General features: G+C 40.5%; 4 protein-coding genes across 4 annotated transcripts in view; 1 reads left to right on the top strand and 3 right to left on the bottom strand.

Annotated features, from left to right (window-relative positions):
• sos2 (son of sevenless homolog 2 (Drosophila)) overlaps positions 1-6,376 on the bottom strand; it is a 35,787-nt gene extending 29,411 nt beyond the window's left edge. The window contains exon 1 of the mRNA XM_063496862.1: positions 5,515-6,376. Within this exon, the coding sequence (XP_063352932.1) occupies positions 5,515-5,598 (84 nt within the window). The 5' untranslated portion in view covers positions 5,599-6,376. The remainder of the gene's footprint in view (positions 1-5,514) is intronic.
• A 1,503-nt stretch (positions 6,377-7,879) lies between these two features.
• On the bottom strand, positions 7,880-14,277 carry l2hgdh (L-2-hydroxyglutarate dehydrogenase). The gene is made up of 10 exons (XM_063498701.1): positions 14,086-14,277; positions 12,876-12,991; positions 11,353-11,504; positions 10,227-10,358; positions 9,981-10,143; positions 9,848-9,882; positions 9,598-9,765; positions 9,133-9,290; positions 8,903-9,034; positions 7,880-8,813 (listed from the first exon to the last, which is right to left on the bottom strand). The coding sequence occupies exons 1-10, from the start codon at positions 14,163-14,165 to the stop codon at positions 8,618-8,620; spliced, it is 1,332 nt and encodes a 443-aa protein (XP_063354771.1). The 5' UTR covers positions 14,166-14,277; the 3' UTR covers positions 7,880-8,617.
• A 73-nt stretch (positions 14,278-14,350) lies between these two features.
• Positions 14,351-19,174, top strand: dmac2l (distal membrane arm assembly component 2 like). The gene is made up of 5 exons (XM_063499565.1): positions 14,351-14,428; positions 14,525-14,621; positions 16,246-16,454; positions 18,360-18,531; positions 18,649-19,174. The coding sequence occupies exons 2-5, from the start codon at positions 14,527-14,529 to the stop codon at positions 18,761-18,763; spliced, it is 591 nt and encodes a 196-aa protein (XP_063355635.1). The 5' UTR covers positions 14,351-14,428; positions 14,525-14,526; the 3' UTR covers positions 18,764-19,174.
• A 167-nt stretch (positions 19,175-19,341) lies between these two features.
• Positions 19,342-26,950, bottom strand: cdkl1 (cyclin dependent kinase like 1 (CDC2 related kinase)). The gene is made up of 10 exons (XM_063499564.1): positions 26,841-26,950; positions 25,042-25,232; positions 24,002-24,123; positions 21,969-22,041; positions 21,553-21,643; positions 20,859-21,059; positions 20,643-20,725; positions 20,443-20,499; positions 20,186-20,347; positions 19,342-19,701 (listed from the first exon to the last, which is right to left on the bottom strand). The coding sequence occupies exons 2-10, from the start codon at positions 25,207-25,209 to the stop codon at positions 19,600-19,602; spliced, it is 1,059 nt and encodes a 352-aa protein (XP_063355634.1). The 5' UTR covers positions 25,210-25,232; positions 26,841-26,950; the 3' UTR covers positions 19,342-19,599.
• Positions 26,951-27,344: the final 394 nt, after the last annotated feature.

The following is a 27,344-nucleotide window of genomic DNA, read 5'->3' as shown; positions in this document are numbered from 1 at the left end:
GTCTTCCTTTATACAATACTGTCGATACACATTCACTGGCCACTTTATTAAGCACACACAAATGTCACAAATATTTAATTGGCCAATCCCACAGCAGCAACTCAGGGCATTTAGGCATGTAGATTTGGACACAGCGACTCACTGAAGTTCAAACCGAGTGGGGAAGAAGGGTGACTGTAAGTGGCTCTCAATGTTGGTGCCAGACTGGCTGGTCTGACTATTTCACATACTTCTGCTCTGCCAGGATTTTCCCACACAACTATACTTCGGATTAAAAAAATAAATACATAGATATCGAGTGAGCTGCAGTAACCAGACTGCTTTAAGCTGATAAGAACAAAACAGTAAAACTAGAAATGCAGAAGAACATCTCTGAATGCACAACCTCGCAGTAAATGCACTGTAGAAGACAACCAATATTGGATAACAAAAGATTGGAAAAAGATTGCCTGGTCTGATGAGGTAGGGTTACAATTTGGAGTGAACAACATAAAAATCATAGATCAACCTGAGCTCTTTGTTACTGCCTTGTATCAAAGAGCTCAGGTGGGAGGTGTAATGATGTGGGGGATTTCCTTGGCATATTTTGGGCCAAAAGTCATCAACAAAACACAGCCCATCTGAGTATTGTTGCTGATCATATGTCCATCCTTTTATGACCACAGTGTGCCCATCTTCTACAGGCTGCTTCCAGCACAAAGCTCAAATCATCTCAAACTGTCTTCTGAACATGACAATGAGTTCACTGTACTCAAATGTCCTCAACACTCACTAGATCTCGATCCAATCCTTTGGGATGTGGTGAAACGGGAGATTCACATCATGGATGTGCAGCTGATGAATCTGCAGCAACTGTGTGATCCCATCACGTCAACATCGACCAAAAATCTCTTTGTACTTTGCTTAATCTATGCCATGAAAACTAAGACTTCTCTAAAGAGCAAAAAGGGGGTCCAATCCAGAAATAGCAAGGTGTAACTAATAAAGTGGCTGTTAGGCATAGCATTTAGCAGTCATTTAAGGTCGCAGAGTCAGTTCTTTCTGCAGCGTGGCATAGAGAAGCTGGAGGTGAGCTCTTATTATTTGGTTAAAATGTTTATTTTTTCCTGACAAGCACTTTTTACTTCAAGACAATAAATTATATGTTAATACGGATATTATTATTCACACGGTACTAAAATGTATATGGTTTCTGTAAATCTTTCTTTTTTCAACAGCGGGTTACTTTAATCTACATTTACAGAAATTTACCTCACCATATAAACAAAAAAATAAGATCTCATCTGTTCGTGGGAAACACAGGAGGACTTTCTTTCAACCATCTGTTTACTGATTTCACAGAACCTTCTGTGGTTACAGAAGATGAATACAAAACTGTGGGGTTTTTGTACTACTTCCTGCCTCTTTACCACTTTCAATTAAAACCACTTGATTTGAGCTGTCAATGTATAAAATGCAGCACTTAAATGGAAGATGCAGGTTTGATGACTGGCTGGATTCGTGCGCTGCAGTAGAGTCTCGCAATAAATCTCTGATGGTGAAATGACAAGAGCTCTGTCTAGTCTGAGTAAAAAAGGCAACAAAACCATGTGACTAAAATGAAACAACTCTCTCAGCTTGGGCCCCAAGTGAAGTCACCCTTTCAGAATTTAACCGACTGCTCATGCTGAGACTATTAAAAAAGGCAACACACACAAACATAAAGCAGGCTTGTAACCTGACCAATCACGGTTTAAAATGCTGTCCTGTGAACTCAACTGCACCAGGCTGCTCTAACTCAACAAGGCAATGGAATGAAACTGTACCCAGCAACCTCTGGCTCATTTCTCAATGCCAATGAAACAGCAGACCTGGGGAATGCACAGTTATTATTAACACCAGCATGTCAGGGTGAGATAGAGATCTTGCATTGCACCAAGCATGAGCCATATAATCGCCAGCCAGGATATGTAGATGCAGCAATATGAATCAACAGGTTTAGGGTTCATGGCAATACATGACTTAAGTCTCAGTAATATATGCAAAAGCAATGAGAGCGATCTCGTAAGGATTTTTAATAAAACAGAAAGATCAATGGAAAACGAAAGGTTATTGGGGAGCACAGTAACAAGAGAGCTGCAACCGCTGCAAGCACCGTTTTATGGAAGCAACCCTTTATGCAATGCAAAACGAAACTTAATACTATTCTCTAATCCTGTTAATCTTTTGGAAATATACCGATAAGGTTTTTAAAACCAGTTATTGTCCAACCTTAGCCTGGAGACAAACACTGCACTTGTGTCATGGTGAAATATTCATTTATAATATAAAATGAGCATAAATGACAGACGAAAGCAGGATTTGAACTGTTGCATTTTATAAGTGTTACTACAGTCCTTCATGTAGGTATGAACTCAGCACTACAACTTCAGCTGCTTCACAGCAAAGCAACCAAGTACCTAATTCTTACAGACATGCAATTAAACTTACATCAAATTAAAGACTTCCTGAGAACTGTGCATTGCAACTAACAATTACTGTTTTTAGTTCATCATTTGATGCACAAATCTTCCAACATGATGTCTTCACATCAGCTTTTCTACCCACCCTACAGCATAAAAAAACATTACATAAAAAATAAAGAGAAAAGACAAGAATAGCACATCTTCACATTTGACAGCATTTCCGGCATTTATTCTTTGCAAGTGATTCATTTTTTGTCAGAAAACTAACAGATTACACCATACAAAATACAAAATTAATAGATTTTTAATCTCGCTCAAGATTTTGACTACCCACGATCAAATAAACACGTTCCACTGATTTTGAAAATGCAAGCTCCACCAAATCAAACGCTCCCTAAAGCACTGCCTGGCACCAATCACAGCTGTGATAACACTACATTAAAAGACAGATGTCTAGAAAATGTCTGGCACAACAGAAGGCGAAAGGCTAGTCTCTAGAAGCACATCAGCGTAGGTTGTTTGGAAATTGAATTTAGAGCAAGTGATGTAAACAGAGAACAAATCACATGCAAAGAGTGCTACAGAGATGTCTGCGCACCGCAAAGCAACACAAATAACTTACTCAACCACCTGAAAAACGCACCACAAATTGAAGTATAACGGCAACCAAGAAAAACAATGCAACGGTTGCTAACGTGCATCATCTATGAACTCACATATCCACAAAGGTGAGTGTGCAGCGTGTCAGCATGTCCATTTAGATAAAAGATGGACAAAAGATGCGTTATGACACAGTTACTTTTCCAAAGTGCCAATACCAAAGAATTTAGGTAAATACAGAGGACTAGTTTTAAGTTTAAAACTGGAAAACGGTTTGTGTTAACAAAAGCATTTTTGTCACTTAAATAATCGTGACAAATAACTCAATTCACCCATCAATTTTCTTCCACTTATCGAATTCAAGGTCGTGGGAGTGTTGGAGCCTATCGTAGTGCAAGAGGTGGGGTACACCCTGGGTAGGTCGCCAATGTGTGGCAGGGCACGACAAATAATCTTGACAATAATTTTGGCCAAAATCATGCAGCTCTAGCCTTAATTCCAATAATGTGATGTCATGGTTATTTGTTAAGCCTCAGTAAATACATCCATCTCATTTATGATCTACATATATCCAAAACCAACCACCACCTGGTGACGCATCTCAGAACTACCTCCCTGCTTGATAACAAACTTACATCCCTGATCTGGCCTTTAGAACGTATTCACAAGTTTTCTTTATTTATTTCATTCTAGAGGATGGAGTCATCCACCACAGCTCCTGGACAGCTGTAAAAAACAAAACAAAAAAAAAAAAAAAAACAGCGAGTCACAGTCAGTCAAAACCATAACAAACTTCTCTTGCGTCAATCTCTGACAGGCTCTCCCTCTGGCAGTTGCGCAGCAAGTTGAGACAATGACACTGTGGCATCGCGACAGACCACCTGCTTTCTCAGTTTCACCTGATTCATCACACCATTTCCACTGCAATACTGATCACTGACATGAATAGGGCAGTGTTATTTATAAGCATGATGTTGCTACACAGCTAAATCCACAGACAGTAACCTCTATAGCCACAGTGCTGCTAAAATTAAAACATGTCACAACAAAAATCACATTAAATACAGGTTCAAGGCTTTTCTGTCAGATACTGAAAGCACGTAAAAAAACCAAAAAAAACATTTATAACACGACCAGTGATAAAGTTAAGCACAAAACCATCTTTCAACCTTGAGAAATGGCTTGTTGCTGATATTTATTTTAAGAAAGGAATTATTTAAGTATTTCTATCAATGTTAAATTTCATTTTTCAGTGCATCCGTTTTGTGTAAGGGGCTTAGTTTTAACTTGGAACCAAAGCACTCAAACACCAATAATGAATAGCAGGTTAGGTGAACCACAAGTCTCTAAAGGTCACCTAAATAAGCAATGCCATTTTCCATTCTGATGCGCCACACTTTGCCTGTTTGGCCAGTGTATTTCTTATAGTGGAAGAAGAAGAAGAAGAATCTAGTTTCTATTTTGAACTTTCTTGGGACTCTCCAGCCACATCAGAACACTAAAATTCATGAGTAGGTCTTGACGGGACGCTGTAAGTTTATACACACAGCCAGTTCAAAAGGAAACGCAGCATGCAGATCATTGTGCACCTTCCAGTTTCTAAACAGTTTGGCCTTGTGTGTAACCTTACAGAAAAACAAGGCAAACAGTCCCCAGTGAAACAGAAAGAGCGGTGACAAATGCGTTTTTCTCCATTAAGAGTTGGTACCAGACTTTCATGACTCTGCAAGTCTGAGCAGAAGGGGTGAGGGGATGTGGAGGGGCCACAAAACAGAAAATAAACCTAGGAGGAGCCAAGATGATGCAAGAAAAAGGAAAGAACAGGGCAGTCAAAAAGGAACTGATACAGATGTGTCCTGCTGACCAAGGAAATTAAAATGCAAATGCTTCCTATTCCGAAGAATTCATTTTAAGTTTATAAGAGTCTAAGCTGCATTGCTTGGGAAAAAAGGCAGATAAGTGTGACCAAAAGCACCCGAAAACAGCTATAGAAGCTCTTTGCTCAGCAATGATGATACATCTTTTGATGAAATGAGGAACAAATAAAGAAGGCAACACGACACTCAACTCAAGCTTCATTGGTATTCACCCTGGATCATGCAAGTCGTTAGCACACCCTCAAAACGACGAAAAACTCGTTACAAAGGAACAACTTCTTCAAAATCACTGTGGGAAGTCATTATGAGGAACTTGGGTGACGAGCATATTGAATAAGCACAACAGAGACATGTCAACAGGCGCGGGATATCTTCAGAGGTCTGCAAAACACTAAATCCCTCACAAATAAGTATAGTGTTAATATAAACACTTTGAAGTTTTTGCTTCTGAGCCGACTCAAGTCAAGAAGTGTTACCAAAACTTTTGTGCTGGTAAAGATGCACAGATGAAACCAGTGTTCAAATCGGTCACCCCAATACGGGTGTTTTGATTTATAACAGTGCATAGAGAAAGCTGGTGGTCGCAGTCGTACCTTTCGTAGAGCTTGCACGAAGAGGCCTCTCCATTTGTGACTATTCTCGTCACTTGAAAAGTCGTATATCTGCTGGGGCTGCATTGCTGAAGCGGCTCCTGGTGTTGCCGTGATCCGGGCTGAACCGTCAGCATCGGCCCCGGGTAAATTGTCCTTATGGGTGGGTCAGTCCCGGCTTTACAACGGTGAAACAACACAAACTGGCTCACTTAATAAAAAGCAGAGTAACTAAAGCAGAGTGTGAGTCCGAGGTCAATTCGGGCTAAACAGCGGAAAAAATATCTATAAAAAAAGATGGAAAAAAGCACATGTAGCAATAAAGTTAAGTCGCTAGCTTTGTGGCTATGTGGCCAGCCTGCTGCTCCTGTAAACACCCAGCAGCTGCTAACTGCTAATAAGAATGCTGCTAAGTGTAACACTTGCTGCTTGGCGTTTGCTTAAAAACTTTAAAGCAGGCACATTGAGCTCAATGTTGAGGCAAGACGTTGGAACCGAGGTTGCTGCCAGCTAACTACAGCTACAAGTTATGTTACGTTGTTTACAGCCAAAACACCTGCACGCTAGCGTTAGTCGGCCAGCTAACGATTGCTACAGGCTGCTGGGGCTGGCCTCCGCTGCGAGTACTATGTTGTGGCACACGACCCGTTCAGCTCCAAACAAGGCACACTTTCTCCTGCGCTGCTTGCTCCGAATTCAGTCATCTTCCCCGCAGCAGATAAGGCGCTAAATCCGGCATATACCTCCAAAGCAGCGGCCGGTCCGAGGCATATTTGCGAGCAGAGCCGCTGAAGAGCAGCCGAGGTGTTTTTGGTTCGTGAAGTCGAAGATGTTCGTACCAACTCCGCTGCCTGCCTACAGCTTCTGCTCGCTGCGCCGTGCGTCCCTGCGTAATTTCACATTTTATTGGACTGAAAAAAACAAGGCTGGACTTTTGTCTCTACACACAGAGTAGACTCTTAGCAGCGAAGAGTAGCGACACACAGGGATAGATAGCTGGAAATACAATAAAACTTATTGACTTTCCCTTTGAAGTGTCTGCCACACTAAATACATTTCTAATTACGTTTTATATGACAAGGAGGCTGGATTTATGTGGAAAAATGCGCTTAAATAAATATTATGAGTGAAAATATTTTTTTTAAACTTATGTGCCCCATACCTTTTTTTGTTGCCCTGATTCAGCACATAAAAAATTTATTAACTTAATTTTTAAATAATTAAATAATTCATATGTATTTAATTTATTTTGGCTCTTCCAGTATGTTGCCTCCTTGTGTCCAAACTTTATAATTCATTGACTTAGCCATGGCACAGAAGGGCTGTAGTCGCCACAGTGGACCATCTCCCTAGCATCCTCCCCCTCAAACCTCTCCATGTCCTCCTTCACTACATCCATGAACTTCCTCCTGCCTGGTAGCTCCATCTTCAACATAATTTATCCAGTATATCCACTATCCCTCTCTTGTACGTGTTGCATCTTTAGAGCTATTTCTTGACATGAAGCCATACTGCTGCTTGGTGATCATCATCTCTGTCCTTAACCTAGCTTCAACAACTTTTTCCCATATCTTCATGGTATGGCTCATCAACTTTAGCCCTCTGTAGTTACTACAGCTCTACATATCCTCCTTGTTCTTCAGACAATACAAGTACACTTCTCCGTTGCTCAGCCATCCAGTCAGTCTCCAGGATTGTGTTAAACAATGGACTCTGGTTAATTGTGGTTCCCCAGGGTAATTAAACGTAAAATGGCAGGTAGAACCTTCCACTTCAGGCCCCTCTTCTGTGGAACCAGCTCCCAATTTGGAATAGGGAAGCTACTTTTAAGATTAGGTTTAAAAAATCTCAGTATGTAATCATTAGTTATTATTAATCTATGGCATGTCTTTATTCTGTCCTCTGACCCTCCCCCCAACCAGGCTGAGCCTAATTCTGCCAGCGATTTCTTCCTTTTTAAAAGGGAGTTTTCCCCTCCTACTGTCGCCAAGTGGTTGCTGATAGGGGACAGTATTAACCTTGCAATATAAAGCACCTTGAGGCAAATGTTTTTGGGATTTGGTGCTATATAAATAAAATGTAACTGAATTGGTTAAAAAGTCCACAGCTCTCTCTCCATACCGCCACTTCATCCTATTCAGTGCTGTAAAATCACAGCACAGTGAAAAATCAGCTTTAAACACAGCAAGGTTGTGTTTAAATATTCGAAGTTGTGGTCAATTCCCATATTAGTCATTATATTTAAATATAAAAGAATGTAGCCTACATCTTTAAAAAAAAATCCTCCAAAAAACCTAACCTAAAACAGAAACCACAAAAATGTCACATTTGTTTTCAAAAATATATATATTTTTGAAAATTACCTTAACATTCATTTGTCATAATCAATGTAATGACAGAGAGACAAACATCAGAACATTTTTAGGAACATGTGCAGAGTTTGAAACAGATTCAAGAGAAATCACCAGCAGCTCTACAAAAAATATAAATTTGCCTTAATGAAAACATAAATAAGACAAAGAGACTATTTAGTCATGATATAATTTAACAATCTTTGTAGCACAACTGTCAAATCGAACCGATCTTTCTTGGTAACTGTGTGCTACATGAAGAATTTCATAAGCCAACATCTAGATAAAAGCCTGCATGATGACACTGAAACTCTTCATTCATTCATAGCGGACTATACAGTCTTCAAACCTCTCTTTCATACAGGTAGAAAAATCACATTGAAAAATTAAAAAGAAACTGTCTGTACTGAAATGTAACCATTAAAGAGCCCTCGTTTAAATCTAAAGTGCACATTTATGCACAGTTGATGTACATTGATATTATAATTTTAATGTTAGAAACTGATGATAATGCCATTGAAGTTACAAATGTCATGGCAAACTTTATTTCTAGACAGAAATGTAGTGCACAAAATAAACTGTACTTTCATACGTGGTGGAGTAAACATACAACCCGAAGTAGCACCACGAAAATAAAAAAGTGTTAAAAACAAAACCGCAGCAGATAAGTCACTTTATTCAGTTAAATTAAGGCCTGTCCTGTAATAAAGAAGTCATGACAGCTGGACTTTCTTTGGTTTTCTCTTCTCCCTCTGCTACAGAGTAAAACGGTTCTCCACCTCATCTGCAATCATCTCAGCAATTGCAAGGGAGGAGGTGGCTGCCGGCGAAGGAGCATTACGCACGTGGAGCACTCGACTGCCCACGTCTCCGACCCCGCCATCAAACACAAAGTCATCCACGAGGTTTCCGTCGCGGTCGAGGGCCTGTGCTCGAACTCCCGTTGGACCCCTGGACAGGAAACAACCGGCGGTTACAGAAAACCGGTCCTAACATTTATCCTAATATTGTTTAACAAGCACCAAGAATGATTTCTCTACCTGATCACATCACTCAGGGAAAGTTCAGGGATGTACTTCTGCAGATTTTTAACCTGTGCGCCAATGAAAAGTCCTCTATACATTTCTCCAACTCCATATGTAATGTTCCTCATTATTAGCTTCTGAAGGCCTCTGCAGGTGAAAAAAACAAAACACAAATTGGCATCACACACTATGCAGCTGTTACACTGTGACTGAAATCGTCACATCTTCCAGGACAAATCTGATACCTGAACAAGAGCGCATCAGCAAAGTCTTGAGCATTGAAGTCGTACACTTTGTAACCCTCCCTTTTAAAGGCGAGGACAGCGTTGGGGCCGAGCCAAATACTTCCATCCATCCTCGGGGTAAAATGAACTCCGAGGAATGGAAAACGAGGGTCAGGAACCTAATGAGAGATTTTACAGAATTTATCAGAAAACACAGACATGTTAAACCTACAACAGGTATTTAAAAAAAACCCACAAATAATGTGGATGCAACCGTCGGAGCTCTGCTTCAGAACAACTCAATTGGAATCGACAGGAAGTCATCTTTTTAAAATTCCCCTTAAAACATTTCAGGGCAGAAAGGAAAAAGAAGTCCACATGCTGTAACTCACTTATAGTTTTTCACATATATCTGAGATGTTCTGCAATTGAGAAAACACCTGCCTGTATATGTTTGCACCAGGAAAACATTTTCAGCAGACTTACAGGGTAAATATTTCCTTTGACCAGGTAATTTTTCTCAGGTTTCAAGACTAAATAATCTCCTCTGAACGGGACGATCCGTGGCTCCCGACTGCATCCGGATATCTGTGACAAACGGTCCGAGTACAGGCCCCCACAGGTCAGGACGTAACGGCACCGCACCTCATTACCCTTTGAGAAAGTAATGATGCAAAAAGTGTAAACAACAGAACACGATCTGACCATGTGATACCTTTGTTTTAACGTGTCTTACCTTGTTATCTCTGACTGCAAGTGGATATTTCATTCCTGCAAATGGAATTTAAATAAGAGAGTTGTGTTAGCTATACAGTTTTTATGACAAGTTATGACTGTGTCGACACTGATGTGCACAACCAGCTTGTTACCTTCTGTGCTTCCTGCTGAGCTCTCCTTGATCATGGAAATGTCATTGACCTCATATTCAGTTACCACAGTGCCACCTGCCTCCTTGAAGTCAGTACCATAACTGAGAGCCACCATCCTCCAATCGACAATACCAGTGTAGGGCGAATCCAAAGCCATTATCCCCTGAAAAGACGAAATATTAAATATTACCCTGCATTAACACGTTTTTGTCGAAGTAAATGAGATGATGTTTGTTTTCTTTTCACCCTGCAGTAAGGCTCTCTGTCCCGGATGCCCTTGCCATCGACAATGGTGAGGTCACGCACGTTGTTCTTCATGCCGCGCTCATATAAAGCCTTCAGTCTGGGAATCTCTTCCTGCTCCACAGCAACGATGAGCTGCGTCCAGACAGAAACACATACTGTATACTTCACTATCACCAACTGAAAAGTTTCAGAGTACCAACAATCGCTAAAAAAAACAAGCAGACATCAAATCGTTGGTAACATACAGGGTCCTCTTGTATTCTAAATAAATATAAGATTTTATTTTTTGCAATAAGAATTGGCGCTCAGTCCTTTTCTTTACTCTACGGGGCAATGAAAAATTAACATCAAGTCAAAGATCTTGGTTTGGATTTAATCTTTAGGGGGAGACATCAAAGCTGTCTCCAAATATTTGATCCTTGCATTGGATTTCATTCAGCTACAGAGCTGACTTTAAGACCCTTGTCTGGGAATAAATATACATTTCAAAGATTTAAAAGCTAGTTCAAACTTCCATCCATCTATTCATCCATCCTCCCATTCCACACTGCAAACTCCAGACAAAAAAACTCCAGAAAATCAATTTGAAGTAGGAACCTACTGGGACCTGCTGTGAGGTCACAGGTTAACCACTGCCACCTAGTTCAATTTTAGTTGCTTTCAGTCGTTATGCTGCCTCCTGCTGGATTAAGCTCACCATGAAATTAGTTCCAACTGTGGGTACTGACTTTTCTTTTCCCCCACTGCTTTTAATCAATATGCAGTTTTATTTTTTCTGTAAATTTCCTGGACCTTGTCACCCATTTTTGCTTTACATTTCACAGTGGCTCCATAGCGTGGTGCTTAATAAGCAAGAAAATATCTGTTTTCTATCACAGATATCTGTTCTCACTGAGAACATATAGAACCAAGAGTACAAAACAATTAGTCCCTGGTAAAAATGGGTAACATTAATTAAACTGTGTAAATATGGATGAAGCTGAAAGGGCAGTAGGCTACTGTTAAATACAGTTAAACTAGTAGTATATTTACTTCCCAACACTGTTGATAAATGTCTGCTGTAATTTCAGTCACTCAAGGTGGTCACTGAAATCTAGATCTATCAGCTTAACATACAGAGACAAACCTTTCCGCATCTCTTGTAAGGAAGTCCTTTCTTCTCACAGTATTCGTAGGCTAAAGTGGCTCCTCGCACACACAGGCGAGCCTTCAGTGATCCCGGCGTGTAGTAGATCCCACTGTGAATGACTCCACTGTTATGCCCACTCTGGTGTAAAGCTGGTAAGATGGACAAATTAAAGAACAATAAGAGAGAAGGGAGTATTAACTCCTACAGAGTGATAAGGGGGGGGGGGGAGACTCAAAGAATTGTTTTGTTTTGTTTATTTATCTGCTCTGGGTTGATAATTTTAATATTTAAAAGTTTTAATTAACTTTATTTAACTTTCCTTTTGGTAAATATTAGGGTACACCTAGGAGATTAGCATAGCATAAAAGAGTGGAAAACAGTAGTTAATATTCAGGTGTGTTAATACAAAGCCACTATCTTCCCAGGAGTTGATGTCTCAACAAATTCTTTGGACTTTGGACAAACAAGAACAAAGTGTGCATTATATTTGGCCACAGTGCACAGTGCCACATTTGGAGAAACTCAGCATAACAGCGCAAACAACTCAAGCACAGTGGTGGATGGCTGATGGTCTGGGTTTGTTTTGCAGCCACAGGACCTGGGCACAGTCATTGAGACAACCATGAGCTCCTCTGTATACCAAAGTATTCTACAGTCAAACGTGAGGCCCTCTATCCGACAACTAAAGTTTGGCAGAAAATCACAGCATCAAATTTACTACAAAAATGCTGAAAAAGAAAAGAATCAACATGCTGCAATGGCCCAGTCCAAGGCCAGACCTCAACCTCACTGAAATACTGTGGTGGGACCTTAAAACGGGGATTCTGTTAGGGTCCACTTGGGTCTCAAAGTCATGAGACAGTTAGCTGAGGGTCTGCCCACCTGCCTGTTTACAACGCACCAAATACGCATGCGTCCAGACAGCAGACTTGAAAGAAGTATAATAGGAATGACAACTCAGCCGTGGGTTCGCCAACTGTTGACTTCTGTGTCCGCAACAGTAGAATCAGGCTTAAGAGAATAGTGCACAAACAAATACCTGCAAACATCAATGAACTGAAGCACTGTTTTAAATAAGAGTGCAGTTTTACCACAATGATGTGAGAGACTGAAGTCACACAGGAAATTATTAATTTAAGTCATCGCTACAAGCCATTATATCATGCATCTATATCTATATATATCTATATCATGCAAGTTTTTCACATGACTGCAAATGCAGTATAAATATCTTATATACTGATTGGGGTAAAGTGTTGTCATACATCCAAAATCCTGCAATAACTTCAGAAAACAGTGCCAGAGTATGTTTGCTGGTTTGTTACATTTTTACAAAGTTTTGCCTCTGCTCTCCAGGACATTTGAATATTAATGAAACAGTAACTAAAGGGAAAGGGCTTTCAAGTTTAAGAGTCTCCGTGAGTGGATCAGAAGTTTGCACAGAATATTACAGTTGGAGAACACAAATCTCTACATTAACATGTGGTTCAGTGTATTTACATCCACAACACTCCACTCACAAAGCTCCTTTTCTTTCTCCAGGAGGACGAAGCTGAGCGACGGGTGTCTCAGAATCAGCTCTCTGGCTGTGGCCAAGCCCACAATGCCAGCTCCTACCACAGCTATGTCAAATGTGCTGGAAAAAAAACAACAAAAACAAACAGACAGGACGAAATTTAAGGTGGCTATTAATAATCGACCAGCTGTACAGATTGAAAAGGTACAAAACAAAGCAGAATATTTAGGTCAGAGTCCAGCCATGGATGAGAAAGAGACCTTTGACGCAGATCAGTCTGGAGACCTATGACACAGATGTTTGAGTTAAAGATTTTACAATTACAAATATGATAGAAGAACCCTTCACCATATAGGCAAGCTAGAGCAAGCAAGGATCTGCAAGAACACAATGTTCACAAACATTTAAATCTTGTAACCAAGTGAGTACACCTTGTGGCATTTTTACAACAGCCAGACAAAATGTCCTAATGTCCCACAAAACATTAAAGCAATAAATGCAACCAGAGATTAAATCAGGGACTATCACCAAATTGTTTAGAAAGTGTCAATGTTCAGAGATGAAACCTTGCTTGAGAGTTTCTATCATAACTAGAACAGAGTGCCAGGACCTGTACAAATGCGCACAGGTGTAAGTAGTTAAACTTGCCAAACATTTCACCTCTCAACCCGAGGGTTATCTCTGAAGAAGCTGAATTCAAGTAGGAAGATTTCCCTTGCTCTTAATAATCATTAACTGTAATTTCCTATATTGCAGGGCTTCCTTAAAGTAAACTGGAGAGGGAGCGGTAAGCTGTGAGCAGCCTCTGAAAACACGGCAACTCTAATAACTGTCCTCCCTGCTGGACACTTATTAAGAAATCATGGGAGCTTCTGAAAGTTTAAAATGACTTAGTGAAATATGAATGGAGCACAGATGACTGGAGAGGCAGACAGATGTTTTGTGTGTGTAAACAACGTGGTGTGAGGACCTAGCTCATTCAGAGGGCACAGATGTTGTTGAATCTATATCTTGGGGAGTTGGGTGTCCTTGGCAGTGACTATAGGCTCAATGAAAAGTTGCATATTTGGGCAGGTACCGGCTCGTCTGCACATTTTCCTACCTATCTGTACGGAATAAAGAAACTAGCACCCCACCACTACTTCCTCTCTCACATATAACTGAACAAGCTCACACTTATGCACAAGTCATTGTCTTTGTGGTGTCAGCCTCACCCGTGTAGCTGTCTGCTTTGAATGTCCTTTAACAGTCCACCAGCAGCCTTAAAGGACGCCCCGCTCAGGATCCGGATCATTGTCACAGCGTTTAATAGCAGCTCAAATGAGCCTCTTCATTGTATAAGAGTCAGGAGCGACTTTCCTGAGCTCCTTGTGTTCGTGTTTCCTCCTCTTGCTCCCGTACGTAGAGCCGCTAACGTTCCGCTCTGACGTAAGCGCGTCCAGCCAATTGGATACCGCGTTTTTTTTATTCGTCGTACGTCGTAAAGGTTAAAGGTTAGAGCTATGATGGACGCGCTCTGAATGTAAACAATAGTGTTCTTTGCTTGTGGGAGGACAGGTGAGAGACGGGGTTGTTTATGTGTCGCAATCCTGCGCTGTTTGTCGGTGAGAGCCAGTAGAGGAGATAACTCCCAGTGCGCTGTTTGACTTTCAGATATGAGACTGTTGTCGCAGGCGGTGAAGTTTGCGGTGACTCACCCGGAGAGGAGCCGCAGACACTTCTGGGGCTGGCTCAATGCCGTTTTCAACAAGTGAGGCACCTTTTTATTAACTCACCTCCACCTTAATAATACATCACTATACGAAAGTCTTGAGCCATACTTTTCTTTTTCTTGACATTAGCTGCTTTTTCACTCATTTGGAGCCCAGTCCTTGTACCTGACCATATTCATAGACTTAACCCTGACCTATGAGTCAGACAAATAAAACAGGCATCTAACTCAAGGAATGAACCAGTGTAGTGTCAACACATAACAAAAAACTTGGCAAACACCCTTTTAAAATGTGTCCTTAGGCACTTTGCTACTAGCATCCTGTAATTTGTTCCTGTTTCTGTAGCTGAATCTATGAAAAATGCTAAATATAATACAGTTTGACAGGCATAAAGTAGGATTTTCACACCAACAAGATGATCCCCAAAGAGAGATTAGCTTAAAACTTCTTATATCTCAGCGTGGTGTGTCATTAAAATTGGAAAGTGGACATGGCGTTTACAAAATAAGAAGTGAAAAGCCATTACAGCTTCTACAGCAGACAAACCTATCTGAAAATGATGTCCTTAAGAAATCTAAAATAAATAAAATCCAGGTAAGACTTGACACAGGACCTGAGAGATGCACCTGGATCTTCAGTTGATCGATCTAGTCTTCACTGAGGCCTCATCAGAAATGGTCTCGGTTGAACGATGGCTATAAAGAAGCCGTTCTTAAGGAAGAAAAAAAAAAGCATGATGTATGCCAAATCACACAGGAACCTGACCAAAAATCAGTGACAAAAGGTCTGATGGAGTGATTCATCAATATGTACAGAAGGGGTCAGAAGAGAGGTACAATAGTGAGTGTCAACAGCCATCTATAATGCATGGTGGAGGCTTTGTCATGGTTTGGAGCTGTGTTTCAGTCAGCGGTGTCGGGGATCTTGTCAAAATTGATGGAATTATGAACACAGAAGAGCAAAAATCTGTTTTTGATCCACCATGCAATACCATTTAGAAAGGATCTGACTGCCAACTTCATCTTAAACACATTGTCCATCCAGTAAAAGCATAGCTGGGTAGAAATAGACACAATGGGTCAGCTACAGTATTATTGTCTTCCCTAAATAAAGAAAAGAAAGCCCACATTGAAACATATGAATTTCTTTAAGATCATATAAACATAAAGTATAAACAAACATTTAAACAGAAAAACTATTTCTAGGTCTGTATTTATAAATTAATTTTCACTTTTGTTTCATTTAGAGATTTTTGCTTGTTACTGTTTAGTTTTTATTATTTTATATATTTAGTTTAATTGTTGTTAACTTTACTTTCACAGTTTGTAAGTCTCTTATTATATTAGTATATTATTATAATTATTATTATACAAGATGTTTGTCAGGGACAGTGTTGAGATCCTAAGATGAGGAATTACAGTCCGGTGTCGCTTAAAATAATTTTTTTCATGCTAAATAACCTGACAACATGGGGTTTTTTTGTAAACCGTGGATGATTAGCTCAGGTTTTAACATTTGCCCTAGTGGGGAAGTTGCCAATAGGACTTTTGACTTTTGTCTCTTGACCCTTCTTCCCTTTCTGCACCCAACAAATGTGACCCGTCACATTTCATCACATATCAGCATGTGCAGTACTTTGACTGTTTGTTGATCTTCACTCAGGGTGGACTATGAAAGGATAAAAGCTGTGGGCCCAGACCGAGCAGCAGCAGAGTGGTTGCTGAGATGTGGTGCTAAAGTGCGCTTCCAGGGTTTTGATCGCTGGCATCACGACTACAATGCATTGCCAACTGGGTCTCTGGGCAGATACAAGATCCAGGCGATTGACGCCACTGAATCCTGCATCATGTACAAAGGGTTTGACTACCTGGGTCAGTGTGGAGAACATCATGTTCTTGTTCTAGACACATTGACGTCTTCGCCTAATGATCGCGGATGTTGTCTCAGATATATTTAAGTGTACAGTCACACACCTGGTGAGGCTGTTATCTTGTTAATTAACAGAAAAAAATGTTCATGGGGAGGAAAATATTGATGAATTAATATTGTGTTTAATGGCTGATCTCATATCACAGAAGAAAGAAAAAAATCCATATTCTTAGATTCAGAGGGTTTGTCCTCTGCACTTAAATATCTTTTGGATGCGTTTTGGATAAGTACTTTGTTAACCTCAGATATACATGCAGTTGTGGTCAGAAGTTTACATCCATGGACGTGAATCTCACAGTTATTTTGAGCTTTTAATGATTCCTTTGAACTGTGCAGATGTGCAGCATATACAAATGTACAAATTTGAATTTACTTCAAACTTTGGGTCAGAAGAATACATACAGGCTCAAATATATACATACAGCCCCACTCATATTCTGTTAAATGTTCCTTAGCAAGTTATACCTAGACCAGACACTTTTCATAGTCAGCAACAAGCTTCTGGCATAATTTTGGATGTATATTTGACCACTGTTCTTGGAAGAATTGGCAGGGTTCCTTAAATTGTTTAGTTTCCTGGCACGGACACAGCTTTTAAACATAGTCCACAAATTTTTGATAGGTCTGAACTCAAACCTGTCAAAAATTTGTGGACTATGTTTAAAAGCTACTGGAAGGCCGTTGCAGGAGTTTAATGTTAGCCAGCTTTATCCATTCCAAAATCAAGTTTGATGTATGTTTGGGATCATTGTGTCTAGCGGTTGATTTAAGGTTAAGTTGAACAATTTGGAAGTAATCTTAAGATATTCCATCCACTTTCCAGCTTAATGTCCGTGTCGTCTGACCATTAAAGGTTTCTCCAGAAAGCATTTAGCTTGTCCATGTTGGGCGCTGCAATTCTTCAAAGTATTGATCAATCCAATGAGTGCTGGTAAACAAATCCTTGTTGTAGTCGATCATGATCACTAATGAGAAGTTAATAGGCCCTGTCAAGTTAAAAGACATTGTAGAACCTTCAGCGTACTTATTAAAAGATTTAGGGGAATGTGTATATATATAGTTTTGAGTGTATATATTTTCAGCCCTGTATGGATTAGAAAAAAATCTAAAGCAAATTCAAATCTATGCACCCAGTTCTTGTTTTTTAAAGTGATTAAAATGTGTGCTGTGCAATCATTCCACCCTGGAAAAAGAACTGGTCAAAGAAATCATTAAAAAACCACCATATTTTACTTTAAAAATAAAGTTATATATGTCTCGTATATAATATGACAACTTAAAAGCAACATTGCAACAAAAATATGTTACAAAACTGACAAACTGTGAACTTTTATAAGGAACGCTTTGATCAACAAGGACAGAACTCAATATTCTGTACTTCCAGCTTCATAATGATCTTGTTGACCTAATGATGGCGCTGGGGGAAAAGTCATTAGGACTTATGTTCTGTTAACATTAGTAAATCCAGATGTTGACATATGTTAACATAGGTTATTTCCCTTTGCACTCGCATTGCATTAACATAGTAAAGAGTGTGTTTAAATTAAAAATTAAAGCCAAGTTCAGAAAGTGTAAATTTTGCATTAGCTTTGACCTCGACGGTTGACCTGAAAGCGATTCCCTTCCGTGGTGTTAACAAGAAAGGCGAGGGGAAAGTGCATCTCTCTTAGACTAATTATCTAAAAGTGACGCAAGTGTCCGGGATATTTTACACCAAGCAGGCACGCACGCTTTCTCTGACCTTGCTGGCTGCTGCACTCCAGTATATATATATTTAAAGGAGAGCATGCCTGAGTCCCTTTTCCTAAACGTGCTGATGCCATGTTTTTTAACGTTCATTTTTCTAGATGGTTTGAAACATTTGGAAGAAGTCAAGTTCAATAAGTGTATCTACATTGAAGATGCCTGTCTGGAGAGGCTGACCTCCATAGAGAACCTGCAGGAGAGCTTGTACATGATGGAGGTGGTGTCGTGTGGAAATGTGACTGATAAGGGTATTATCGCCCTGCACAAACTCAGGTCAGTGTTTATTGTTCGCTCCAAAGGAAACAAATTTAAAGTACCGCTTGTTTTAATGGTGCTTTTTTAAAAACAATCTTATAACGAGTGAAGTAATTAGGCGATGCTTCCTCTCAGGAACCTGGAGTATCTGTTTCTCAGTGATCTTCCCGGAATCAAAGACAGACAGACAACAGTTGACAGGCTGCAAACTGCACTTCCACATCTGGAAATACAGCTGGACCTGGACTGATCGTGTGAATGGCACACAGCACAACATCCATTATTCTTAGGTTTTTAGGGTTTTTTGTCACGAGAAGGTGTGGAGTAATCATTCACAGAGTTGTCATTTCGTCAGTCCAACAAAGAGTCAAATGAAATCGCTCGTGACACTAGTTCACTGTGATATTTATTCAAGGTAACTCCATATGTGTGTACATAGAGAAAGCAATTGAAAAGGTTTATTTTAAGAGTAATTTACATCTTTTCTTTTTAGATTATTTTGGCATTCATCATAAAATATCTGAGGACAAACAGATGGCTGAAAACATCCTTAGCACCAATATTCCAGAGACGTTGAGTACAGTGTGACTGCTGCTAATAAATGTTCATGAAAGTGGGATAAAGGATGTTTAATGTCTGTATTTACTCCTAATGTCAATAAATAAGATTTTCTGAAACACTCACGAGCAGTTTAACTTCATGTCCTGCATTATAACTTACTAAAATAACAAACAAGTTGCTCTTATAAAGCCCGTCATTATATAAAAATACATTTGGCAAACCAGGCAAGGCAGTACATTGGAGTTTTTCCTTCAGTCTACTGTGCAGCTACGAGCGGAGCAGCTCACTGCTTCTTGTCTTTATACAAAATCAGCCTGAAACGACGGCGACATACATAAACCAACATGACCTGCTGGGAATAGTGCATAGACTGACATCAACGAGAGAAATACTAGAGACACCTCATGTGATACACCTCATAAAAAGTGGTTGGAGCTTCATTAAATGTGTTTAAAAAGTGCTACTGGAGTATGCGTCACGTTACTGAGCTCTTGGTGGCGGCTGGACTCGGATCAGGGGGCGGGATTAGATGTTCGGTAGGTGATAGTTGAATTTGCGCAGGTTGTTGTAGTACCTCTTATTGTCCAGAGCTGGAAAGAAGCCGCTGCTGGTCAACTGTGGCAAATACTGTAGAGCACAAAAATCAGTAAAAACAAGGTTACAGGGGCATTTTTTAAAGATCAATGAGTTTTACATGAACCAAATAAATTATTTGTAGTTCCTCTGTGTGAGATAGTTGGGATGTGTGTTGAAGATGTGGATTTCCTGCAATTTGAGTGGATTGTTTAAATACTTGTTGCAACTTGTTTCATTCATTCATTGCACTGTATGGTTGTTCCAGGTGTTCATTTATAAATGCTGTTTATGCACAGCTCTCTTAAGGTCCCAACACAGCATTTTGACCAGGCTGAGGTCTGGACTCTGACTGGGTCATTGCAGCAGTTTGATTCTTTTCTTTTTCAGAGAGTCTGTTGTAGATTTGCTGCCGTGATTATGATCATTGTCCTGTTGCATATAACCACTGACACTTCTGTTGAAACACAACCAGTTTGGCACCAGTTATCCCAAATATGGTACGTCATCTTTATCATTGGAACAGAAGGCTGCTCACCCCGGGGGGAACGTGTCTGCGAGGTAAACGTGTCCTTTTGTTGCCGGAGCGGTCCTGCTGTCGAGATGTGCTCTCGTTTCTTTCTCTCAAGCTGTCGAAGTACGGATGCTGGAGGAGCTGCTCACAGGTCAGCCGCTCAGACGGGTCCATCCGCAGACAGCCCTGCACCATCACGTGTGGACAAACCACCAGAATTTGTCAGTTTTGTAAAACAGCAACAGGAAGAACTGCAAACATTAAAATAAAAACAACTTCACCTTCATCAGGCTCAGAGTTTGATGTGAGAGGTTTGGATACTTTTGCTCCAAAGATTCCTGCAGAAACCGAAGAGCAAAAGGACTTTTTGAAAAGACAATCACAAGTTTAGATATTTCTTTTTGTTCATTTATTATTTCAGTGAAATTATCTTTATTCTGCCTTTTCTGGCTGAAATAAAGAAAGCAAAACTCGTCGTCACCATCTGTTGTGGCTCTGGAATGGATACTCCACAGAAGAACTGGTTGTTGCTGAAGACCTGCTGGTGTCGAGGAATCAGATCTCCTGGAACATAATCACACAGCGTTTAGCGAGTATAACCCATTATACCTCACTGCTAAAATTAGGGGAAAAAATCGCTAGAAGATATTGTTTCTCCGAAAATGTAAAGGCATTTTACGCAGGAGGCTGATCTTACCGAGGGTCTTTATGATCAGGTACAGCTGGTCCATGTCCGACTTCCCGGGCCACAGAGCCGTCCCCGACAGGAGCTCAGCAAACAGGCAACCGACTGCCCACACGTCCACCGGGGGGCCGTACTGAGTGTCTCCCACCAGCAGTTCGGGGGCGCGATACCAGCGGGTCGCGACGTAGTCGGTGTAGTAGTCACACGGACCAGCTGCCAAACACAGAAATGAACAACATCCAACATCATTTCAACTATCAGTGAAAACACGCATAGGTTCTGCAAAGACTCATTCAATGAGTAATCCCGGAGCTGCACACATCATTTAGCCGTTTTCCTGTAATTCAATAAAGCAAATGTAGTCAAACTTTAACCCAGAAAGAGACACTTTGCTCTTTTTCATTGTGTGACAGTGAACTGAATATCTTAAGTTTGTTGTTGGGGATTTCTGTTGGTTTTCAGGGAATTGTGTTGGATGTTTTTGGACTATAATTTAAATTCTGAATGAGGGATTAAAACAAATATTAGTAACAAGCCTTGAACTCTTCTATGTGAATCTTTGCTGAAGCACTGAAACTATCCAGCAAGTAATTAACCAAGTTTAGGGTAACATTCATTAAGTTCTAAATATGAATATGCACTTGTAATGGTAACAGTGACCACTAAGGGGCACTGTCAACACTGTTGCAGCTGCTGATACACTTACTGAGTATCCTGGCAAAGCCAAAGTCGCAGAGTTTGATGACTTGATGCTTGGTGATGAGAATATTTTCCGGCTTGACGTCTCTGTGGATGCACTGCAGAGACAGTACAGTAGAGTTACACCACTCTATGAACTTAACCACATGCTTTCTGATGGGAGTAGAAAGAGATTGTAGACTTCAAGCCACATTGTTATACGGGGGCCGTTCTAGCGTTTGTTGTGTTTTGGTGATACATTAACTGCTGGTCAGCCAAGGGAAAGGAATTCTTGTAAAAAAAAGAGCCATAAAGCAGAGTGTTTGTTGGGTGGTGGAGGAGGGTAGTAAGGAATTGAAAAACAAAGCCGAGGGGAAGGTTTGACAACTGGGAAATACGCTACGTGAGGAGTCAGGTGGGAGAAGCGAGCGTGACGTCACTTACATTCTGTTTGTGGCAGAAGTTGACGGCCTGAAGCGTCTGCCAGGTTATACTTTTAACAAGATGCTCTGGGACGCTGTAGGACAAGGAGGAAATCAGTTAACTGATGGACAGAAACTTATTCGAGCTTGAAGGGTATTTGTTGATCTTGGAAAAGATTCTTAGAACAAAATGGGGTTTACTGGAAAATTTCCAAATACGTGATGACATTGTCAGAGACTGAGCTTGGAGCTTCACGCTTGACTGCCTTTCTTAATGTAAGGCCTTTTAATGGAGGGAACAAGCTTCCTGATACACTAACAACAAGCCCAAGTGATGCCAAAAAAACAGACATTAAGATTTCTGCCATGTTTACTAGATTTAGTATTTATATTGTTTATATTTTGTATTGTTATATTGTTTTGGGTCTGTGTTTTGTGGTGTTAATGATGAACAAAAATATAAAACCCCTGGTTTGGTAAAAAAAAAAAAAAAAAAAAAAAGTCTGGGATCACTAAAATCTGTAAGATGCATGCTCTGGGGGTCATCAATGTCTGTGCAAAACTTTCAGTGTGGTCCGTAAAGTCATTGATGAGGTGGGGTGTGAAGGTGGTAGACCAGGGGTGCCCAATCCCAGTCCTTGAGAGCTACCGTCCTGCAGCTTTTAGATGCATCTCTACTCCAACACAGCGGAATCAAATGGTTTAATTACCTCTTCAGCATGCCATCAAGTTTGGCAAAGGGCTGATAACAAGCCATTCATTTGATTCAGGTGTGTTGGAACAAGGATGCATCTAAAAGCTGCAGGACGGTAGCTCTCAAGGACTGGGATTGGGCACCCCAGTGGTAGACTGACCAGCAAACAGACATCCCTGGAGTGGTGCTGCTAAAGAGGCCAGTCATACAGCATATGGATAAAAGGCTACCTACACTTTACGCCTACGGGAGCTGCTGGGTCATGGAAACCCATGTCACGAAGCTCCCGGCACACAGCTTTTGTGCTGATGTTAATGTCACAGAAGGTTTGGAGCTTTGCAGTTAGTGAATCAGAAGAATGTTAGCATCCTTCATGCATTCAGCGACACTCCTCTGTAACTTTGCGTGATCTGACACTTTGCAGCCGAGTTGCTGTGGATTCCAAACACTTTGTGGAATCTTGGAATATCTACGAGGAAAGAAATTTTACAAACTGACTTGCTTTTTGTACCCGATGAAGGTCGGTTAGACCAAAATGTTGTGATTCGATAAAATAATGGTTTGTGAGACAGTTTTGGGAGGTTATAATTTATCGTTTTAACAGACTGACTTGTTGCAATGGTGACTTCTCATTATGCATGAATTCAGGGAGCTCTTTAGAACGACCCATTTTTCATAAATGTCTGTAAATGCAGACAATGGGACTTTAGTCCATATATCTGCAGAGCTTGGAATAGAAGTCGCGTAGCTCGTCACGGTTCATCTAGCAAAACACAAAAAAATACATTTGTTCAGTTTTCTGCTCTGTTTTGTTTCACTTCTAGTTTTCTTTTGCCCCTCTGTGGCTGAAGATGACAGTCAGTAAAGGCCCAGCAACATGTTCAACAACTGAGGCTTTGTTGGTCAAGGGGCCGCTATCTATCAGTGTTGCTGGGGAAATGGCTAATTCGAGCCTTGTGACTGGCAATTTATAACAATCTCAGCCCTTTTCTCTCCATTTTGTTGTCTCTTCTTTTGAACCCGTCTGTGGCCTGAAGGCTATAGGCCAGGACTAGAGGAGGGTGGGGGTTCTGGAAAGCCAAAACACTCCCTATAAAATGTGGCTCCCTTCCAGCAAAGCATTCTGGGAGAGCATCACTGTAAGCATACCACAGAAAGCCAGTCAGTCTCCCAGGAGATGAGCGTTGTGCCCATCAGAGCTGGACAAAGCAGCATACATGCTATATAAATGAAGTTTGGAGATAACCGAAAGCCAGGTGTTTGCAATGCTGTTCTTTAAACATGTGCAGTTACAAAGCAACTACCAAGTAATTGCATGCATCTCTTTCTTTCAGGGAGGTTTTGTGGGGAGACACACCCACCCTCTGGGATGGCGGTCCAGCTCGTTGAGGACGGTGTGATCGCAGTACTCGAAGACCAGGTGAAGCTTCCGTTTGCGTCGAAACACTTCGATCAGATTCACCAGGTTGGAGTGTTTCAGTTGCTGCACAGACAGAAAACAGAAATCCCAAACAGACATTACAAGCAGAATCTGCTGCACAGAGGAGTGGCTCATCAGTCTCTGTCTGTATCTCAAACACACTAAACTGTTAAGAGAGGGTAATAAACATGCTGTTGCCCCTGACAACCTGTCCTATTTATGAGCTCCTGATGTCCAGCAGGCCTCCAGCGCTCCCACCCACTGCATGACTAATTAAACCACCAACAAACGCACCAGTACATCTTTGATAAATATGTACATCGTTAACAAAACACATGACTTGACCACAACTGAGCCTAAGCTTCCAATTTACAGCCTAAGAAAGATATTCAACTCGTGCCAGAGGCTTTTTTAAAAGATAACTCAATGTTCACAGACATTTCACACTGCAACTGAAATACTGGAGTCAGCTCTGACCCTGCAGGGTTTTGCCTTCATTTGATTACAGCCCTCTAAACCTTTTCTCAAGTTTGCTGGTTTGAAAGCGAAGTGTTTCCCCTCTGTCTGCAGAATTAATTGCACCGTGTCCCTCCCGCTGGCTGCACAGGAGGAGGAGGAACGCTTTACATTTCCTTGCATTAAAAACAAGATTTAAATCCTCTAAAGACTGAGTTAAAGTTTCAAAACAATAGTTTGGCTGAGAGTTATGATAAAAACTTGATTTGTTAAGTAAAAAAAATGACGCTTCCTGCTAATAATTTTATCCTGATGAGTTTTTTATTTGATAAATGTAACTTCGTAAGTCATATATTTCGTTCTTAGTCACATAATTTTATCTTGCAACTCTGCATTAAGAAAACCAGTTTTGTAAAGCAGACTTTAGCATTACATTCCTCTTTTATTTGTTTATCATTTTGATGTTTTTCTCTCACAACTTCTGTACTAATTTGCAAGCTTCTGTCAGACAGGCTGCGTCTTTACCTTGAGCATCCTGATCTCCCTCAGTGCAATTTTTTTAATGATGGGATTATCCTCTGACTCGACAAACTTCTTGATGGCAACGATCTGGCCCGTGTCTTTGTTTCTGCACTTGAAGACGACTCCGTACGAGCCCTCTCCAATCTTCCCAATCTTCTCGTACTTCTCCATACTGAGGAGGAAGCAGTGCTCCTCTGAAAGGAGACAAAACAAAAACTTTACAAGCAGCAGTGGTTTTATGGGGAGGCACGGTCATCTCTGCAGCCTGAAAACAGACAAAGAGGAAAAGAAAGGAAGAAGGGGGATTTACTTGATAATCTACTGCTTTTATGAATGGTTTACACAAGCCAAGCTGCAAAAATGAGCTTTTTAAAAAAAAAAAAAACATGTTTTTGCAGCAATAAAAAGTATGAGCAACTTTTGACCCGTCAAAAGCATGCCTGCATGTTAGCTCGTTTTACAGGGATGAAAATGTTAGGGTAACTTCCTAAATGGCCCTGCACAAAGGGGGAACGTTACACCCATCTCCCAGCAGTTAGATTGCGTAACAAAAACATTTGCAATGCAAAGTATATTCGGTCATTTCCCTGAGGGGGACACAAAGATAAGACTAATAACACGGTGAGAAACGGTCCGGAGGAGAAAATCAAAGTGCTGCACTGAAAAATTTGAATGCATTTTGAAGGGGGAAATACCACCTCTGATTAAAATGATAACCTCTAAGTATAACACCTGATATTTATGATTAAAAGCTGTTATTATGGTCCAGATATCTGAATGAAAGGTGACTCCTGAAATAAGCAAACATAATTTAATATTTATGAGAAAAGAAATACAGAAATGTCCACTTTTGGAATGGCCACACATTATTACATCACTTGCTGACTTCATGTATACACACAAATGACATCTTAATTATTATCTTTTTGTGTGCATTTACATCCTGAGCCACAAATCGGGAGATCATCTTTAATTTATTTGCACCTCAGTCCTTCTCTGCAGCTCCGTGCAACCTGCACAAATACTCTGCAGTGGATGGATGTAGTAGTGAGGGGCCTTTAATGAGAATCATCTGCTTCTGAATGGGAACAAGATGATGAGAGATATGATCAACTTCAGAAGAAAAAGGATGGCCACACTAGCTATATCTATCCTGGGACAGTAAGTTGATGTGGTGGAGGAGTGCAAGCACCCGGGAGTCCCATCATCAGACAGCAGACCGAACTGGAAGACCAACACAGAGGCTGTATTCAAGAAGGGTATGAACAGGCTCTATTTCCTGAGGAAGATGAAGATCCTCTTTATCAGTCAGTTGTAGCAAGCACAGCTACAACTGACTGAATAAACTCATCAAAAAAGGCTGGCTCTGTGATTGGCTGCAAACTGGAAGCACTTTTGAAGCTGTGGTGGAGAGCAAGTCGCTGAACAAACTTCTATCGATCATGGATAACATGGATATTTTGATAGAGGCATCTGTCAGATAACATGATTATTATTATTAACTATTCATCATTACTTCAACTGCTATAACAAAATAATTTCCCAAATAATGGATGAATACAGCACTTCCCATCTCATCTCGTTACACCTGCCTTCTGTAGTGCCTAGACACCTGTATAATTTATTAGAAACAAAAAAACAATTGCTAAATTGATGCCTCGAGAAGGTGTAACTATTTTTTTTTAAATACCCATGCTACTTTATTTTAACATGGAAATAAAGTGTTTCTGTAAAGTCTATGGACGGATAATCCTGACCATTAAAGTAAAATAACCCAAAATAAAGCACATTTATAAACTTACTGTCCGTAAAATGCTCGCAGATGTTTCTTTAGGAGGAAATCCAAATTCAGGAGGACCCTCTTCTTCCTCCAAACAACATCAGCCTGCGAGGTAGACGATCACAGAACAACTACTCCTGCAGCTCCAGCGAGCTCCTGTTTTTAATCCGTAAAGGTGGTTAAATGAAACCTACATCCGGTCGCGCTTTTCAAAATAAAGCGACCCAACTGTAACTGCATTTTTTTCTTCATTTTTAATGCTGTCACTTCTTTAACATTATCATCATTAATATCCCTTTACTGTGCTTCACTTGCACACCTGTTAAAAATTAAGTATTAAAAGCATTTTATTTTAAAACAAACTCAAATCTTTAACTCCTATTTTGATGAATCAGCTGCGTGTTTAATTTTGGAAGTAAGATCACCTGACTTCCGGTGCTGCCTACTGAATACGTCTCCCTGAACAACAACTTAACACTTCTGCTTTTTTCCACCCTGGTGCCCATAGGAACAGCTGACTCCCCCC

Source organism: Pelmatolapia mariae, linkage group LG16_19 (genome assembly GCF_036321145.2).
Source record: "Pelmatolapia mariae isolate MD_Pm_ZW linkage group LG16_19, Pm_UMD_F_2, whole genome shotgun sequence".
Classification (NCBI taxonomy): Eukaryota; Metazoa; Chordata; class Actinopteri; order Cichliformes; family Cichlidae; genus Pelmatolapia; species Pelmatolapia mariae.
Note: the sequence above shows the minus strand (reverse complement) of the source record. Positions and strands in the feature narration are given on the sequence as shown.

Coding starts and splice junctions, on each gene's coding strand:
- l2hgdh (XM_063498701.1), bottom strand. CDS start 14,165: ATGATCCGGATCCTGAGCGGGGCGTCCTTTAAGGCTGCTGGTGGACTG. Junction 12,992..14,085: donor CAAAGCAGACAGCTACACGG/GTGAGGCTGACA, acceptor TTTTTTTTCCAG/CACATTTGACATAGCTGTGG. Junction 9,291..9,597: donor TCAAAGGAAATATTTACCCT/GTAAGTCTGCTG, acceptor ATCTCTCATTAG/GTTCCTGACCCTCGTTTTCC.
- dmac2l (XM_063499565.1), top strand. CDS start 14,527: ATGAGACTGTTGTCGCAGGCGGTGAAGTTTGCGGTGACTCACCCGGAG. Junction 14,622..16,245: donor CTCAATGCCGTTTTCAACAA/GTGAGGCACCTT, acceptor ATCTTCACTCAG/GGTGGACTATGAAAGGATAA. Junction 18,532..18,648: donor ATCGCCCTGCACAAACTCAG/GTCAGTGTTTAT, acceptor GCTTCCTCTCAG/GAACCTGGAGTATCTGTTTC.
- cdkl1 (XM_063499564.1), bottom strand. CDS start 25,209: ATGGAGAAGTACGAGAAGATTGGGAAGATTGGAGAGGGCTCGTACGGA. Junction 21,644..21,968: donor ACTTCTGCCACAAACAGAAT/GTAAGTGACGTC, acceptor CTGTCTCTGCAG/TGCATCCACAGAGACGTCAA. Junction 20,500..20,642: donor TTCCAGAGCCACAACAGATG/GTGACGACGAGT, acceptor CGGTTTCTGCAG/GAATCTTTGGAGCAAAAGTA.